Source organism: Staurois parvus, unplaced genomic scaffold (genome assembly GCF_062004578.1).
Source record: "Staurois parvus isolate SC_StPar_1 unplaced genomic scaffold, SC_StPar_1.0 ptg000562l, whole genome shotgun sequence".
Lineage (NCBI taxonomy): Eukaryota > Metazoa > Chordata > Amphibia > Anura > Ranidae > Staurois > Staurois parvus.
The window spans coordinates 4,580,001-4,598,576 of NW_028318358.1; the positions used below are offsets into that span (position 1 = coordinate 4,580,001).

Sequence of the window (18,576 nt, forward strand, 5' to 3'; positions counted from 1 at the left end):
TTTACCAAAACCAACATTAGTCGTTCTGTTAGATTTTGCTGCAGTTGATGTAGTTTTCCATGTGGCTTTTACTCTGAAAATTACATGCAAAGTTTTCCCAATAAGTTTTCTTAACACCTATCGTTCCCCCAAACCAATCACTTAACCTTTTAATAATGCAGTAGCGTTCCTGCAACACACAACCTTCAACTTTATTAACTTAATACTTAAAGCTGAACTAAAATTTCTGAATCAATATTCACCATTTTAATCCTTGTGCTGCTAGCATTATTAAATTTGTAAGATAGGAAGCTATAATATTACTTTTTTTTTTTTTTTTTTTTGAAACATTCCTTCATTTGCTTCCTGGGTAGTGGTTTATGCTAAAATGATGGGCATGTTTTTTCTTCTGGAGGAGGGAATTTCTCAGTTAAACACATCCTCCTCCCCTGCATGTCTGAGTTAAGGGCAGATGGATTCCAGGAGGTAAATCTAGCTTGAATAAACTGCCTTTACTTAAGATGACCATGACTAGGAATTCTAGGTGGGTATTTTTCAACAAAATAAAGCATGGAGACATGGATGGATGGGTGAGTGTGCTTTTAATAATAAAGATGAATTGGCATTTATTTTGTGGTGCTTTAGATTCAGGGAAGTTCCACTTTAACTTATACCCTGACCCTAATATTACCGCTAACAAAAGTGAACTTGCGCTTTCCCCATGCAGGGCAACAGGTTCACTTTTCATGCTGCCAGCTGCACATACTTGCCTTTCTTTTGCTCCCCCCATTCCCTTCAGCTGTGGCAACTGATGACACTCACCAATTGGATGTCTAAGTGCCAGATGCCAAGCACCAGTGCAACAATCGAGGACCAGCATTAAAGTGAACCCACCAATGTGCCCTGCTTGGGCAAAGAATGGCTTTTTTTTAATTCGTACCTTGTATCCGTAAGACTCAAACCCTTAATTCTGAACATATCCTTAATTTTAACTGCTAAGTGCTCTTATCCTCACTATTGACTCTAGAGGAAAGGGAATGTGGGTTCTTTAGGTTCGGGTTAGGCAGTAAGGATAAATGTACTTTTACTTTAAATAGACCCTTAAATAGAGTCTAAAAAATCCCTAACGCTAAATGCCTGTCCTTCAGTGCTTTCTTCTTACATCTGTGCAAGGAGCTCACATTCCGAAAATTTGCTGTGCCCGTGCAGAAAAATCTGTGTTGAAGGCTTTGTGAGTTGACTGGCCCTTTAAACAGCAAAAGGAAGTAAAAGTCATAATGGATTTCTTGTTTCATTAAGCTGGTTTCAATCATATGTTCTTATGAGTCACTTTTCTTGGTTTGTTACTTGAAGTCTCTTCCAGTAAACACCAGAAATGTTTCCTTTCTGTGTGTTTATATTTCAAATACAGTATTACTGTAAAGATGCCATGTGTAATTTCAGTTGATGCTGTTTGCATTGCAGTGATCGAAAATCAGTGTATCTGGGTGATGAAAACTTCCTGACATTAATGTTTAATGCAATAAATGATGGAGAAGGGGGAGCATATGAGGCTGAGCTCTATGTCGTCATTCCGGCAGAAGCCGAATACAGTGGTATTTTGCGGAACAGTGAAGTAAGTGTCAGAGCTTTGATGAGCACTTCAGCTATAATTGTAAGGTTTTTTTTATACACCTGCTCCATATTCCATCCATATTACCTTTTTTGAATTCACGTTCTTTGCACAACGTCTTAAGGGATAGCGTAACTTTCATACAGGTATCATTTTAAATGATTTTCCCTCTCCCCCTACCGCCTCCTACCAACTTTGAGGTGGTAGGTCATTGGGGATAAGTTATTGGACGGGATAGTTGGCCTTTAGGCCAATGTGAGGTTACAATAGTAACCCAAGGCACTTTGTGCAGTGACTTTCAGTACCACTTAGTATGGCACATCAAAAATGCATACATACAGCAGGTGCCAAGTGACTCTCACACTGCAGCACACCATAATGTATAGGGCTTGCATAAAAAAAAAAAAAAAGCACAGGTCTGTTTTCTGTGGCATTGGCAGCCCATTCTTCTCATAAAATGGCTGCCTTGATGTAACGCTTGTTAATGTAGAGCTGAAGGCAAACCTTTTTATAATAATGGGTCGGCAGGGGGCTCATTCCCAAAAACCTCAAAGCACTCGGTGTACATTACATTGCCTGGAATGCCTGTACCACTTGCCCGCAGTAAAACTATGGTGGGTGGGCAGCAAGTGGTTAACCTATATGCCATACTGTGATGGTTTGGCATAGTGAAAAGGGGGCCTTGGTATTTTGACCTGCACTGTTGGCCATGTGTGGACTGAGGAATTAAAAGCATTTTTTAAAAATATTTCATTTATTTAGGTATGCTGCGTGAATGGAAGCATACAACAAACCTATTAAATATCAGCTGCTATATTATGTTTTAAGATTTGAACAAATGTGTTTAAAAGCCAGAGTGGGACTTTATGTTCTGAAAGCTGATCTCTGATCCCTACAAAAAAACAGATCAACAGCTCTGTCACTAAATAGTTCTACTCTGTGGGTAGAATAAAATCTTTGGGATAAGCCAAAATAGTGCCACAAAGTGACAAACTCCTGAGCTCCTACCTAAAAACTAATACCTACCAACAAAGGTAAAGCTGCTACATACAGTCATATACCCATAGACAAAAAATACAAATGAAACACATATGATGCAGCGCTACTACCATAAAAATTCTTCACACATAAATGAATAAGTGAAACAGTGCAAAATTAGTGACACAAATAACATAAACACACAATATTAAATCGTGCCAAAAAACTCATAAATAATCACGTGTGACAAGTGTCAATACGAGGTCCTAAAAGGACCAAATAACATAAATGGTGCCCCAAGTAATCCAATGGGATCCAATAGTGCTCCAAATCAAACAAGTAAGTCACAACAGGACTCAATGTGCTAAAAAAACCTCCCACCGGAACTAAAAATCAGTTCCCACCATATAACACAAAACACACGTGCATCCCAAAATAGTGCCAATACCTGGCGGCATCAGGAGGGTAGTACCATTGTCATTCCTACTCATGTCTAGTAACAATGATATTGAAATGTAGACCAGTTCCCATCCATACCTAGCAGGAAAGCACATCCAGAGTGGTCCCTGCGGCAGGTATGTGCTGCAGTTGGGACATTTTTAATTTCTAGTCCCATCAGCTCACACCACCTCCCTACCCACAGGCTTCTGCCAACAACGCCTTACTGGGGCACCATTCGCCTCTCCCCCCTGCAAACCCCCCCCCCCCCCTCACCACCACTGCTCCTGCATACCCTCACCCCTCTGTCACCAAATGTCTGCCCTCCCCAACTCGCCACAATGCTAAAAACCAAACCTCCCCTCTCCTGCTGCTTCATGTTTTCCTGCTTGTCTCTGTGCTCATTGCCACTGCACCAACGCATACCTCTGCACTTGCTGCCACTGTACCATAGCTGAGATATCTCACTGCAATGACGCACACTTGCATATTCGTATATTTAATGTTCTCTATGTTAATGAATTTGATTCCTTTCCACAGAACCTCTCTTCTTGGTCTTGTCGTTATGAAGTTCAGAATGAGACCCGCTTAGTCATTTGTGACCTTGGCAACCCCATGAAATCTATGACCAGTGTAAGTTTATATATTTTAGTTATTTATCTAATTATTTCATATTTACAACTTTCAACCGGCAGATGGTCAAGGGAATATTTTCACAAAGCAAAATACCTGTGTCCAAGAGCCTGTGTCTTTGCCTATCAAGCTGCATACTAATTTCCAGGCGGTGGACTTTGAAGAAAGGTGATCTGCATTTTGACAGGACCTTTCATGTTGCAGTTGAGCACTGCCCCCATATCGCACACCTAAGTATTTAAAAAATTTTGGAAGCAGTGTGTTTTTTAAATTACGTTTGAAAAAAGATTGGGTTGACTGTTTTGTGATGAAGCTACTTAGAGTTGCTAAACCCAGGACCCTGCATTCACTATATCTGGTCTCTTGCGGTACATGGAAATGAAAACATTTCAGTAAATAAAAACTGCTAAATACCTTTTCTCATCAGCAGTATATAGCAATCTTGTGATTTCTATCAGTGTCTGGTTGAGCACTTGTAGGAGTCTTTATTCTCCTGACTGTCTTATGAAGACTCATAACCCTCTGCCTGGAAAGCGCTGATTGGCCCTGTGCTGATCACTCTCCCAAAGAAAAAACCCCCCACATAAATACACATCAAACAATAAAAAAAATACACATCAAATTGAGCATGTGCAGAGTGTCTCCTAGGGCTCTGTACTATCAGTAGATGGATTTGAGACTGTGGATGAAGGAGAGGATCAGAGGAGACAGGCTCAAACTGCCTTTTTACAAAATGTAGAGGATTAACACCTTTAGGTTCCTCAGTGAGTATAACAAGCATGCTTTACTGCATATACAGACTGATTTTACGGTTGTGGGTTTAGTAACACTTTAATGTTGTCACGCAGAAACTGAGAGTATGACCTGTATTTTTCCTTCATCTATCATTCTCTAGGGAGTTCTTTAAATGATGACACTGTGCAGTCTTAAAGGGCATGTACAGTCAAAATCAAAAACTCACCACCTGACTGTTACATATTCACATTATAATAGAATAATTGCCCATGCCTCTTCTATATCTTTATTCATACCTGTTGATCCTTCTAGTTCAATGGTGCTTAAAGTGATGCATTAAACCTTTTTTTATTTTTAATTTTCAGCAGCAGAGGTTAAGGCTTAGGCTGGCTATACATGGACTGAAATTTGGCCCGTTCAGCAGGGACCGACAGAATTTCAATCCATGTATGGGCATTATGGTTGTAAAGAAGTCGATCTACCGGTTTAAACTTCTGTAGAACTAACCTGTTGGGTTTTTCCTGATCAATTGGTGCCACCCACTATAACCAGCAGAACTGATCTTGTATTCTGACAGCGGGGAGAATTCCCTACCATCAGAATACACTGAAGTCAGTGGGAAGGATTCCCCCATCCACCTGGATGGGAGAATTTGGGTAATTTTCAGGTTATTCAACCAATGAGTTGAATGAAGAAAAAAAAAAATACTAATCAATGGGCTGCCTTACTAGCTGCTTCTCTGTTGGGTGTTTCCTTGCCCTAGCAGGGTGCTGTGGAGAGTGTGCGTGCGTGTGCGTGTGCGTGTGTGCGCGTGTGTGCGTGTGTGTGTGTGTGTGTGTGCGCGTGTGTGTGCGCGTGTGTGTGCGCGTGTGTGTGCGTGTGTGTGTGCGTGTGCGTGTGCGTGTGCGTGTGCGTGTGCGTGTGCGTGTGTGTGTGCGCGCTCCCGTGATCTGACTTCAGTCCACCGTGAGGACACTGCCCCTCAACCACATACACAGGCAGTTTGGGAGGGCGGTGGGCTGGAGACATACACCTCTGCTGCTCCTCCAAGGGGACAGGGGCATGTGTTTTGGTCTGCTTTCCTCTTGGAATAGGAGGGGAGTGGAGGAGGCATCATCCTAACACTTGAGAATTTTTTTTTTACTTTTGGGAGGGGGCATGCTGGTGCAATGACTTATGAGACATGTAGTCCCTTGTAATGTCATGTTATTCCACTCCCTTAGGCCCGATTCACATCTGAGCTTTTGGAGCACGAAGCGCAAAGCTCCAAAATGCTTCGGGGGGGGGGGGGGGGGAATCAGTATTACGCTATGAAGTTGGTTCACCCCTCCACTCTAGGTTGCCTGAAGCTCAAAGTTTTGTGGCTCAAATTGGGCAGATTTGCAAGTTTTTTTGGTGCGCTTTTATTCTCATAGAAAAGAAAAATGCATGATTGGCTCGTTTCTGCATGCTTTCACGCATTTTAAAGTGCAGTTGGAGCTATTTTCTGCTCAAATGTAAAAAAAAAAAAAAAGTTTGTAATATATGAATAAATAAATGTAAAATACACATATAAATAAAAAAAATCATGGTAAATAAATAATTAACCCCTAACCTTAAAAACATTAAATTAATTATTATTTTTTTATTAAACACCTAAACAAAAACATTAATAGTAATTTATTTTATTAATTGTTTCGTTTTTAGGGGGTTAATGTTATGGGTCAATTATTAATTTATTACAAGTATTTATGATTTTTGTATATGTATTTTTTCTTTTTTTTTTTTTCGTTTTTAGGTGTTTATTTTTTTTTATTCTTATTATTAATAGTATTAATAATTTAGTTTTATATATATATATATATATATATATATATATATATATATATATATATTTATTTATTTTAAGGGTAGGGGCTTTATGCGATTCCAAAGGAAGACAGTGGTTTTACACAGAGCAGCCTTGATTCTCCTCTTCTTTGGTCCCCCTGTCTTTCGGGTGCCCCCACAGCAAGCAGATAGCTATGGGAGCACCCGCTGCGTCATGTTTCCATTCATACCCCCTTTCTCTCCTCATTGGCTGACTGGCTGTGATTAACAGCAGCGGGAGCCAGTGGTTCCCGCTTGCTGTCTCTGCCAATGAGAAGGCTGAGACAGCCGAGGCAGTCCTTCACATTGCTGGATCAGAAAGTGTATTACCTTCATGCATAGAATGCATGAAACTGAAGAAAGCCTTCAGCCTTTACAACCATTCTACGGTTAGGGGTTCATTATTTAGTTATTACAAAGTATTTATTTGATTATTTTTATTTACTTTTGTATTTATTTTACATTTATTTATTAATTTATTTAATTACCCTAACAAAAAATAAATAAGAAAATAAGAAAGGCAACACTAACCCCATCCCTAACACCTAATCCTAACTCTAATTTAACCTTAACTCTAACCCCTTACCCTAACAAAAAACTAAATCATAATAGAAATAAAAGCTGATGGAAAAGCTGAAGCAGAAAAACCTAGTAACAAATTATTTTTCTTTATTGGCTTATAAAAAAAATCCGCCAAAAGCGCAAAAACGGCTAATAATGCTGTTTGAAACCGCGCAAAAATCAAGGTAAAGTGTCCGAAAATCGCTCCCCTCAGATGTGAATGGAGTCTTACAGAGGAAGTACATGAAGGTTTCAGAGAGGGGGTAGAGTATGTGGCTGTTTAGTCATTGCAGTGTGTCTTGCTGCAATTTTGGGAATGCATGGTGTGTTGTAGTATTACATTAATGTAGAGCAATATGTTTTCTTTAAACAAAAAAAAGGCTTTAGAACTACTTTAAACTTCATCCTGCAAATGTGTGGACAACATTATGGGGCACCTGTGGAAATATACACAGCGCTGTCACATTTTTATCCTTGCTGCAGTAGTATGAATGCAGATGTGTGTAGTGATCTTGCCTGTTCTCCCAGCAGCCCATGGTCAGTCTGGCACTCCTTTATTGCACAGTGCTTTCACAGGCCTGAGGAGAACTTGTGCCATGGCCAGTCTCACCCCTCTTTTTTGTGCAGCACTATTACAGGTCTAGGAATTAAAATCTCAGGCACCAGATCTATTAATTTCAGACTCCCAAAGTGATCTGGGCACCACTGCACTCTTACCTACTGCTACTCTATGGAGGAAAAGACCCTTGATTGCTGAAAGACTTTGAGGCAGTAATTACCCGCATAACAATAACAGCCAAAAACTTTTGTGTTTTTCATTATCCACCCACCAGTAAAAGAAAAATACTGCTGGTGTCAGGTTGTTGTGAGCAGTTTGGCTCTATGCAATTACCCTGGAGTTGTAGGTAACAAAAGGAAGTGAAAGGGCTTTGGTGATTATTCTTACCATGTTCTTGTGACCACTGACCGAGACAAAGATTATCTAAAATTGTAAAGTTGTCACTAAAACAGAAGTGATAGCTTTCAGTGGAGATAGTGCGGTGACGACTGTTAAAGGGGAGATTTCCCTAACGTGCTCTCATGTTTTATGAGAGAGGTTTGTGAAGGGAAACCTCTCTGTGGGGGACAAAACTAAAATGTTTTATTTCTAGTTTAAAACATGAATGTTACATTTCAATTTTTTCTTTCGGCTTGTTTATATTAGGCACATAACCTAATGGTGAATATCCAACAATTCTATATATTATTTGTGTTGCAATAACTAGATGTATTAATGTGTTTGATATTTGCATTGAAAATTGTTTAGCACGCCTCCTATATGCTTGAACCTTGTTTGTAATTGCCTTCTTTCTTTCTTCTTCATCTTTAGTTGTTGGGTGGACTGAGGTTCACCGTGCCTCATTTACGGGACTCAAGTCGAAAGGTGCACTTTGAGAGTCAGATTCGCAGGTACTTTGCATTGGCGTTTAACAGTGTACATTTTGACTTGTCTTCTTTCTCAGAAATAGCAGTACAGCTCAGAACATCTTCTATACTAGTGAAAGTGTATCAGCTTGATTATTACTCCTTGTCAGATGATTGCATGTTCTGTTCAATATTTTTTTAATCTGCCGCAATGGTTGGACAAGGGAACAGTAATTGGCATTAAGCTGCATATTCAGCCAAGGACTAGTTGGCATTACTGTGATATGTGGCTGGTTCTTCCTTCCTTTTTTAGTCTAGAGATCCCTTGTTCTTGTCTGCAAGTAGCTTTCGTCTCCAAGAAATGGCAGTTATGTTCTAGGCACTACAATATGTCCATGTGTAGCACTTTCATTTCATGGAAATTGCAAATATACTTTTTGAAAACTTTTTTACAACTACGCTGTATCCCAAAGAAATGGAATTTCATTTTAAAATATGTCTCTGCAAAAGTAAAAAAACACTTTTGTAAATACCATTCTTTGATGGAGGGCCTATAGTTAAATAGTCAATCCATTTGGGGTTTTATCATATCTCCATTGTTGAACACTTTTTTTTTTTTTTAGTGGCGAGAAAAAAAAAAAGTATCAAGGCACACTAGCACTGTTCTGATTTCAATTTGTATTTATTGCACCAGTAAGCAAGTTAAGAGAACATTCTATCTTCCAAAATAAAAATTATGGGGAAGCGTTTAGTCCCATCCTTCTCTTTTTGTTTTGCAAGATAGGTAAAATACCAGCCAGGTTGCAACCATACATAGAAAAAGATCACTATTCGCCCTTTTTTGGGTCTATGTTGGGTGTCAGTGCAAACTCGCATTGCCATTAACATTCAAACCATGCCTGCAACGTTTACCCAAATTACTCCCCCGGAGGGTTTGAATGCTTGCTGAAATAACACAGTTGCTGGATGCAAGACTATAGGTACAAAAAAGTGAGTGAGTCAATCTGTAGAGTTCAAAAGTGTTTTTTTTTTTTTTTTTTCATTTCGAAGTCTTTGAAGGTGTGCTGTCTGAGCAATGGCATACCTTCCTTATAACTGTTTTCTATGGCGTTTTTACCAGTGTCCCTTATGTACGAAACAAAATCTAACTTACATTTGTTCTGTTTTATATTAGGTGCTTTATATAGTGTGTAACTTGTTTGTACTGTATTTTGCTTTACAGCAAAAATGCAAATAACTCCCAAAGTGAACTTGTGCAGCTAGCAATCAGTGTTGAAGCCCATACATCTGTGTCATTTTTGGGGTAAGTTTAGTGTGTAGTTGGAGAGAAATGTAAGCTTATACCATGTTTTTGTCACTTTTGCATTGTTTGAAATCACTGTTCTATGATCTAGAGATAGAGACACACACACACACACACACACACTTACCTAAAGGAAGCTAGAAGGTGTTGCAAGATATCTAGGAGGCACTTGTTACATTGTAAGAGGCTATGGATGGCCAAGCAGCTCACCACCCAACTTCCTTACTGCAATGAAACCAAAGCTGGAAATTGACCATAAAGTCAATTCCCAGCAATCTGTTATAGACCTGTGAGAACTGATCTGTACCTTGCAAATATAAGGAAAGGTTGGATGTACCATCCCCTAGTCAAGTATACCCACTGTGAACAAAGATAGTCTCTTTACAAATGAGTAGAGCTGACTAGAAATACTGTCCTGCATAAGAATGAACACTTATCTTATAACCAAAACCTGTGCTCAGGAAAATGTGGAGGCTCCCATTTCTAAATTTCAACTGGAAATGTGTTTTTTTTTTTTTTTTTTTTCTGGCTTGAAAGCTTTGAGCAACCAGCCTGAAAAAAAGCATGCAGATTAAAAAGTCTGAGTGAAGTCCGATTTTATTGATTCTTGCTCCAGGACATTGGCTCACAAAGTACTGAAGCCAGTGGAACAGCATGAAAGTTGGGCAACTAGCATTTTCAGATGGAGGGGTTGTGAAGGAGAGCCTCCATATTCTCAGTATGGGTTTACTTTAAGTAGGTTTTAGAGAAAAGTGGGTAAAGTTTAAAAAAAATGTAGATGATAGGGTTGGTTGGAAAAATCTGACCTCCTTGGTTATTTGTTACTTAGTGGTGCTTAAAAGCTTGCATATTTCACTTGAGGACAATCCCTGACAGTGATTTGTCTGGAGTGCCATGTATAATTGCCTAAATCATATGAAACCAACTAATCCTATGAGTACTTTTAAGTAAACCTGTCCCATATCTTGAACTGATATGTATAGTGTAAAACAAAATGGGTGTTGGCAGCGGAAGTTATCAACAAATCTGTTTTTTCCTATATAGGACGTTTAGCCATGTCTTTACTCACCTGCAGAGTCTCCTTATTGATCCTTCATTGTAATTGGGAGGCATATTGACCTACTAAGTCCAGGAGGTGCCTTGAGGCACACTAAGGCTCAGAAGGTAGAAGGGCACATAACTTCAGCTGCCACTTATTTTGGATCTGATCATTTGGACATGCACAATGAAAACTAAGCCTATGATGTAATACGCATCAGCAGGGGATATCTTCAGTAAAAATGTGCAAGTTTGTAAAAGACTTGCTTGCAATCATGAACAGTGTTGGTTTGGTTGTGCCTTTGCATTTTCTATTCACTAGCAGTCTCACATGGCTCCTTGTAGCTAAATACATCAGATGAGCTTATTCAAAATACAGAGCAAGCAAAATAGAACAGGTGAACATGGCAACCAATATGATTTTAGTTGGATAATAACACTTTGAAAGATGAATTTTGCTATGGCTTACTGCACTTTTATTTCCTGTTCTTATTAGTTTGGCTAAACTTGATTTGCAGAGATCGCACTAGTTAGGATAGGTACACATTTAGGTGTGTGTGTGTGTGTGTGTGTTACTTATGTTTACTATGAGGTGTTCAATGACAATAGTTCTTGTAAGTGTGCCTACTCTAGAAACTATACAATGCCTGCAGCCATAGAATAGAGCTGTGTCAATATTTGTAGCAGATAATGATTGCTGTCACACTGATGAATCATCTTGTCAAAGATGCTTGGTGTTACATAGTCATCTGTCAGCCAGTGAATGAAGACTACATTTAGATCACAGGAGTGGTGAATGACTAGCCCATGATTTCTTCTCTGAAACCATCCTAAACAGATTTTATTCTCCATATTGATGATTATATTTTACAGTTGTAAGGGGGCGGACTGACAGCTCATGGGGCCCCTGGGCAATAGGGGATCATGGGGCCCCTGTGTCCTTGCCCAAACTCAAAAAAGCCTATGGAAAAGGTACCAGAGGCATCTCATGGGGCCCCCTACTGACCCCGGGCCCTCGGGTAGTGCCCGAGTTTCCAAATGGTCAGTCTGCCCCTGCCCATATCCTTTGGGAAACAATCGGAACAATTAAATGTGTAAACACAAATTTGTGTTTGAATAATATCAAAATCATTTGTATCAGGAAAGAAAGTCAGGATTTCAGCTTCCTTACTAAGGTGATCTAAAATGGATCTTCTCTGCAGATAATTTGGCTTTGTATGGGTTACCAGTAATGGTCAGAATTCTGAACAAGAATGGCAGATTCTGAGATATCTACTACTTCATGTATGAAAAGCCCTTCACCACGCTGACATCCAGATAAAAGCTCATGAGCTGACTGTCATGAATTGACTGTTCAACTGTTTATGTAGAATAAGGAACAATATTTCAACGCGTTAAAGCATCTTGTCCTAACTTGCTCTTTTTATTGTGTGGACACTTACAAGTCTTTTGCAGTTGGCAGTCTTTACTTTTGAGTTCTAGTTCTTATGGAGTTCCTTTTTGATTTTTTTTCTGTCTTGATTATCAGATCTTTAAATACAGAAAGTTTAACTTTTGTTTCTCAAACACTGATCTTAAGCCACTGGAGTGCCACTTGTATTGATTGGTTTAACAGCAATTGTTCTTTTGGCTTCCATTGTGAGCTGTTCTGTGTATGGTGTTAGAAGCTCACATTAACTACTTCATCACTCACTTGTCATGTAATTTATCTTTTGTTTCCCTACTTAAGGTTTTAAATGCTTTTCCTTTCCTCCTGGCAATTCAGTCTCAAATTACATTTGTTTTTGTGAAAAGCCAAAATTAGGTTAAGTTGTGGCCCAGGGCAGGTCAACCACTTTTCATCCACAGGACAGAACAGCACATTCTGTGCAGTGTTTGTGCTTGCTGGGCAATGTTATCACTTGCTGAAACCAAGCAAATATAGCTTGAGTATAGCAAGGATACTGATGTTGGCTCGAAGGATAAAATAGAAAATTATTATTATACAGGATTTATATAGCGGCAACAGTTTGCTCAGCGCTTTACAATATAAAGGGTGACAATACAGTTCAATACAAGAGGGTTAGGAGCAGGGGCGAACTGACAACTCATGGGGCCCCTGGGCAATAGGGGGTCATGGGGCCCCTGTGTCCCTACCCAAACTCAAAAAAGCCTATGAAAAAGGTACCAGGGGCATCTCATGTGGCCCCCTACTGACCCCAGGCCCTGGGGCAGTGCCCGAGTTTCCAAATGGTCAGTCCGTCCCTGGTTAGGAGGGCCCTGCTCCTTGGAGCTTACAATCTAAATGATTGCTAAAATAGCATTAAAGCCTTAAGATGGCTATAGATGGGGGTTTTTTTTTTTTTTTTTTTTTTTTTTTTTTTGTTCAGCCGCTCAACTCAACTTTTGCCAAAAGTGTGGCAAACTGGAAAGGTTAGGACTTCTTTTTTTATATTTTAAATGCTGCCTTTATCCTTGATTTTACCATTGTTTCACAGCCGAATGACAGGAAATGGAGAGCGTTTACCTTCTTTCCTGTTCTGTCTGATACCAATCAAGGATGTATTTCCCAAAGAAACAACACTAAGGAATTGATGCGTTTATTGACGCTACAGCACCCTATCAAAAACAATCAATTTGAATGGCATTCGCTTTGAAATGCCACAGTATATCTTTATGGAGTACACATCAGATGCACAGTATATCTTTATTGGAGAACACATCTGATCCATTATTTTTATGGTTTAACTCCATTATCCGTACACCATTTCTAAGTTATTTACTGTTATTTCTAGAATAAACAATTTCTTCCCATCCTCTAACCTATAATTGTATAGTACATAGGTGTCAGATATGATTTAAATATCTGCAGCTGATTTTCATTGTGTGAAAGTGAAAACTACTGAGATGACAGTTCTGTATAGTGGCAGGTGTCAGTATTCAACACGAATAGAGTAAGGAGACTACATCTGACATCCAGTGTTAGGCAAAATGCCAAAAGTGCTAGATTAAGTGCAAAACTCCTTTTTATAAATGCTAAAATTCTTTCCCAGAATGTATCTCAAAAGTAATATAATGTTAGTAAAAAATTCCACATAAAAATGTATATATTTTGAGGCACTGGCTGGCAGGATTGTGAACAGTATGTGTTTCAATTCAACTGTAAGTGCAGTGCTAACGCATAAGTGACAACTGCAATCATAAAGTGCTTACTATGTGTCACCTAGGGCTCTACACATTGGTGACTGGCTCCAGGATTTCAGTGGTGTTGAGAAAACAAACTTTGCTTTTTCAGAATCCTAAAGTTGGCCATAGATGGAGCAATTTTCTTTCCTGCAACCACTAGATTCTACCATCAACACAGTCAGTGTTGATTGGGGGGGGATTCCTCCGGCAGAGACTGTTCTCTCGACAGGAAGAGCCGTCCCCACTGGGGAGCACCGTGATTATTGCTAACAGCTTTAATAGCCACTAGCAATAATCACATCAACTTGGGTACAAACAGCCTGCCAGATTTTACAACAACTTTGGTACATTCAGCCTCCCCATACAAGGTTTGACCATTCCCTGCTGAACTGTTGGCTTTAGGCAGGCCACTGGTGGCAGGTAATAAAATCAGTCGATACCCCCTTTAACACAGTCAGTGTTGATGGGGGAATCCCTCTTGTGGAGCTATCGTGTTCTCTGGGCAGGGGGAGCCATCCCTCCTGGAAGAACACAATGATTATTGCTAGCAGCTATAGCCGCTGGCATAAATCGCATGTCAAAAATCCAATGTGCTAGTTGCACCCAAATCGATCCATTGTTCAACTTGGGTACAGTCAGCCTGTCCATAGATGGATTGAGTCTCAAGCGGACCTTGCTGAACCGGCTGAGATTCAATTCATCTAGTGTATGGCCAGCTTAAGTTCTGTTCTGGGTCCTGGATCCCAGTGGCCTTGTAGAGCTTTTTGGTGGGAATAAGTCACTATTCCTAGGTTCACATCTTAATTGGTAGCCAGACCTAACTGAAAAGTGCAGGACAAATTTGTCTAATGCATGGTTTACTGTTGCCAATGCCGGTTAAGCCTGTCCCCTTTCTCAAGGACATCCTCCATTGATGTATTTTCGGCTTTTCTATAAAGGGGTTGACCTTGTATGTGTTTTCTGTGAAGGGGTTGACTGTGCATGTTGCACAGGGAAGTACCTCTTGTCAAGTGATCCTAGGCATCTTCTTTAGCTGTCATGTGATAGTACCAAGATACAGAGGAAGGACGGGAGTCACTTTGGGTGGGGGGCCCATGGAACACAGCCCCCTTTTAGAGAGGTGGGGAGCCCCTGTCTCAGCTCCCCATATCCCTCTTATGTGCAAGTCACCCTGTGCCTGTTAGGGGTACAGGGTGGAATGTCCTGCTATTGTGTAGACTTCTATAGGTGGGGGTTTTTCATTGTTCACTGCTCATGTGGCTGCATCCCATTGTTCTATCGTGTCTTGCTTGGGAGCAAACTATTATGGGATGTATGTGTTTGTGTATTGACTTGGTGTGGGGTGTTTCTGGCAGCCCTTTCCCCCTGATGGGACTGCCTGCTGATGTGTTTCTTGTTACTGAGTGTGTATTGCCCCGCCCAGTGTATATATCTTGTATCTATGTTAAAATAAAGCAGTCTATCTTCTGGTTTCCTTTCAAGTGTGGTGCTGTCTTGTCTTGTATGGCCAGCGGTGGTGTCCGTGGATCTGTGTTTGGACAGGGAAGCGGGAGTCTATTGGAAATACCCTAGTGCAGTTGGGGTCCGATTCCATTACACTTTTCTTTGTAGATCTGTATGTATAAGCAATGAGAGCTTTAGGATTAGTCACTTCACCACCAACAAGGCAAGTAATAGCAGTTTCACTGTCAACATGCTCATTTAATATCCATGATCAACTATGGTTGTATTTAATTTGCAATTAGTTTCTGTTTTGATGCTAACATTTAATACTTACAGCTCTGTGACTAGCCACTCTTTCAACGTTTAAACTGTTTAGAAGCAAATCACAGCCACATGTTTTTGCTGCACTGCAAGTGCTCCTTTTTACAGCATAATTGCACTATTGAGGCAAAAAAAAAAATCCCCTCTGGGTGATCAATGTGCATTGTAGGAATTTTAACAAACTTTGTAGCAGATTCCTACTTTTTTGTTTTGTTTGCAAAACAGCCATTTCACCAGACTGTTGGCAGACTAATGCAAGCCATACATGGGTCGAATTCCGAATGATTTTTGGTACGAAAATCAAGAACGTCATTTGGTAATACGATGGTGCCTTTTAAATGATTTCGAAAATTGGCCCACCAAGTCATAAAGTTCACCCCATAGAACAGTCGAAACTTCTGTTCCTTCCAGGCTCATGCGCATATTCTTTTCGGAAAAACAATCGTACGATTTGACTATCATTAAGTCAAAAATCGGTTGTTTTTCATAAATTTTCCAACATGCCTGATCATTGAAAAGGGGAGAAACCACGAAAATCTGCCGGTGTCATTGACCCACTAACAGAGCAAAAATCATCCGATTATTCTTAGGTCCGATTTTCGGACAAGAAATTGGTCAAATTTCGGCCCATGTATGGCTGGCATAATTCTGAATCGATGGGTCTGATTATAATCACCTGGTGTACTCTGTGCTCTAATGAGAAACACTGCAACCCTTTGGAAGAATTTAGCTCTTGGAGGATCTCACCATAACTGAAATTTGTGTTAATTTCTTTTATTTGTTCTATTCCACTAAAGTAAAGGCTTTAAGATTTGTCTGCATATTTTTAGGAAAATTACAATCTGACAAACCTGTCATTCCCCAAAGAAGTAGCATCACATTTAGAAACATCTAGATGTGGAAAGTAATGCAAATGCAGACACACTGCCCATCAAGAACTAAACACATTGAACTTTCGTTTCAGGGTTTCAAAGCCAGACAGTGTCATCTTCCCACTTGCAAACTGGAAACAGAATAAAAATCCTAGCCAGGTGGAAGATGTAGGTCCAGAGGTCAATCATGTGTATGAGGTAAGTTTTTAGGATAGTTTGATTTGCACTAGCCACCACAAGGGAAGTGACATATGATGTGTTTCCACACATCCAAGCCACATACAAACATCAACTAACGTGTGTTTTTTCTTTCTTTCTTGCTGTTCTCATCAGTTAGCCAACCTTGGACCAAGTTCTATTAGCCATGGTACCTTAACTCTGACCTGTCCAAGGGTTCACAATAAAGATCAACTTGTGATGTATGTCATGAACTACTCTGTGCAAGGATTGGGGAACTGTACAGCTAAACCACCTGTTAACCCATTTCAGCTGCAGGTGAGAAAATTAGGAATTGGTTTTATTAGATTGCCTTGATACTTTCTTGTGTTGTGTATTCTTCATGCTTCACATTTTCTGTTTCCAGTATTCAACAGTGCAAGGTTCTGCAAAGCCTGGACATCATGTGGAGCGAAGAGACACCTCCAAACTACTTGCCAGTGGATCGCATGTCATAGTGAGTCTTGTTCATTTGGTATTGGTTCAGATTAGTGCAAACTGGATGGGCATCATCGCTGAATGATATCTTTTAAGATGGTAATCTTAAAGCCACTCTGTCACTACAATATATAATCCTTCTTTTCTTGAACAGCAGAATTTTCAGTATCCTGGTATATATTGGGTGCTGTAGGTCTCTCATCTGTCTACCTTTCTAGTCTTAGCTGCTCTTTAAATAAAAAAAAGAAACGGTTTCCAGTGACCCTAGCTGAGGCTCACCCAAAAGTAGACTCCTCTCCTCCCCTGCTACTCTGTTTAGATGGGATCACAGACTTTCAGTTAGAGAAGAGCTTCTTGAACCCCAAGAGCAAACCTTTCTTAAGTGCAGTTTAGCAATTCTTAGATGTGATGACTGCATTGGTTTTCTTTTTTTAGGCTTTTTCTCCTTTTTCACCTGTTGATCTTGCCAGGAAGTCTGTTTTTCAACAGAACAAGCTGCCCTGCAAATATAGTTCCATCAATGCAATCCATAGTCAGTCATGGTGATCAGCGCTGTCACGACAATGCTGACTCACCGACATAAAAAAAGATGCCCGCCGACCCATCCACACCTGCCGCAAAATGACAAGTCTGACAGTTGACAGATGTGAACAATTGGGCGGAACTAGCAGTGACGTAGGCCACAACTATTTATTTACTTCTGACTGGCAAATGTCAGACTTGTCATATGACGATAAGGGGTCAGCGGCTGTGTTTTTTTTTTTTTTTCTTCTTTTATGGCGGCAGTGTGGCAATGTTGGACGGCCTGGTTGTTGATGGATTACAACGATGGAAAATTAAAGGACTTGTCAAACACTTTTGTTTGTTTAGTTAACCACTTGCTCTCCAGAGGATTTACCCCCCGCCCCCCCCCTTTCCTGACCAGGCCATTTTTTGCAATATGGCACTGCGTTACTTCAACTGACAATTGCGTGGTCATGCAACACTGTACCCAAATGATTTCTTCATAAATTTAGGCCAAAATGTATTCTGCTACATATCTTTGTTAAAAGAAAAAAAATCCCAATAAGTATAAATTAATTGGTTTATGTGAAAGTTATAGCATTTACAAATGACGGTATAGATACTGGAATTTTTTTTTTTTACTAGCAATGGCAGCGATCAGTGACCTATAGCGGGATAAAATATATATAGTGCTAATAAAAAGCACTGACACTGTACTAATGGCACTGGTTAGGAAGGGGTTAATATCTAGGGCAATCAAAGGGTTAACTGTGTGCGGCGTGTGTTTTTACTATGGGGCTGGGGCTGTGCTTTCCATTGTGTTTGCTGTGTGTGCTTCACTGTAAGCACACTGCTTTGTATGGCTCTACTATGCAGAACTATACAAAGCAGTGTGCATGAGCTGACAGTGGAGATGTTTATACACAGGTCTCTTCCCCATCGAAGATACTTGGCGATCACCGGCCGGGACCTTGTGATTGATGGCATGGGTAGGGTGCGCCCGCGCATGTCCCCTACCCGGAACTGCGAAATCACGTGTGTGTGTGTATATACGTGAGTTTTGCGCACCCATGCTGCCCTGTAGCAGA

The 18,576-nt window shown here is 40.2% G+C and overlaps 1 protein-coding gene across 1 annotated transcript in view; it reads left to right on the plus strand.

Annotated features, from left to right (window-relative positions):
- The window catches only part of ITGA5 (integrin subunit alpha 5), a 139,436-nt gene that overhangs the window by 111,240 nt on the left and 9,620 nt on the right, over positions 1 to 18,576 (plus strand). The window contains exons 20-26 of the mRNA XM_089691404.1: positions 1,444 to 1,594; positions 3,548 to 3,640; positions 8,154 to 8,233; positions 9,411 to 9,491; positions 16,423 to 16,528; positions 16,664 to 16,825; positions 16,914 to 17,003. Coding sequence (XP_089547530.1) covers positions 1,444 to 1,594; positions 3,548 to 3,640; positions 8,154 to 8,233; positions 9,411 to 9,491; positions 16,423 to 16,528; positions 16,664 to 16,825; positions 16,914 to 17,003 — 763 coding nt within the window. The remainder of the gene's footprint in view (positions 1 to 1,443; positions 1,595 to 3,547; positions 3,641 to 8,153; positions 8,234 to 9,410; positions 9,492 to 16,422; positions 16,529 to 16,663; positions 16,826 to 16,913; positions 17,004 to 18,576) is intronic.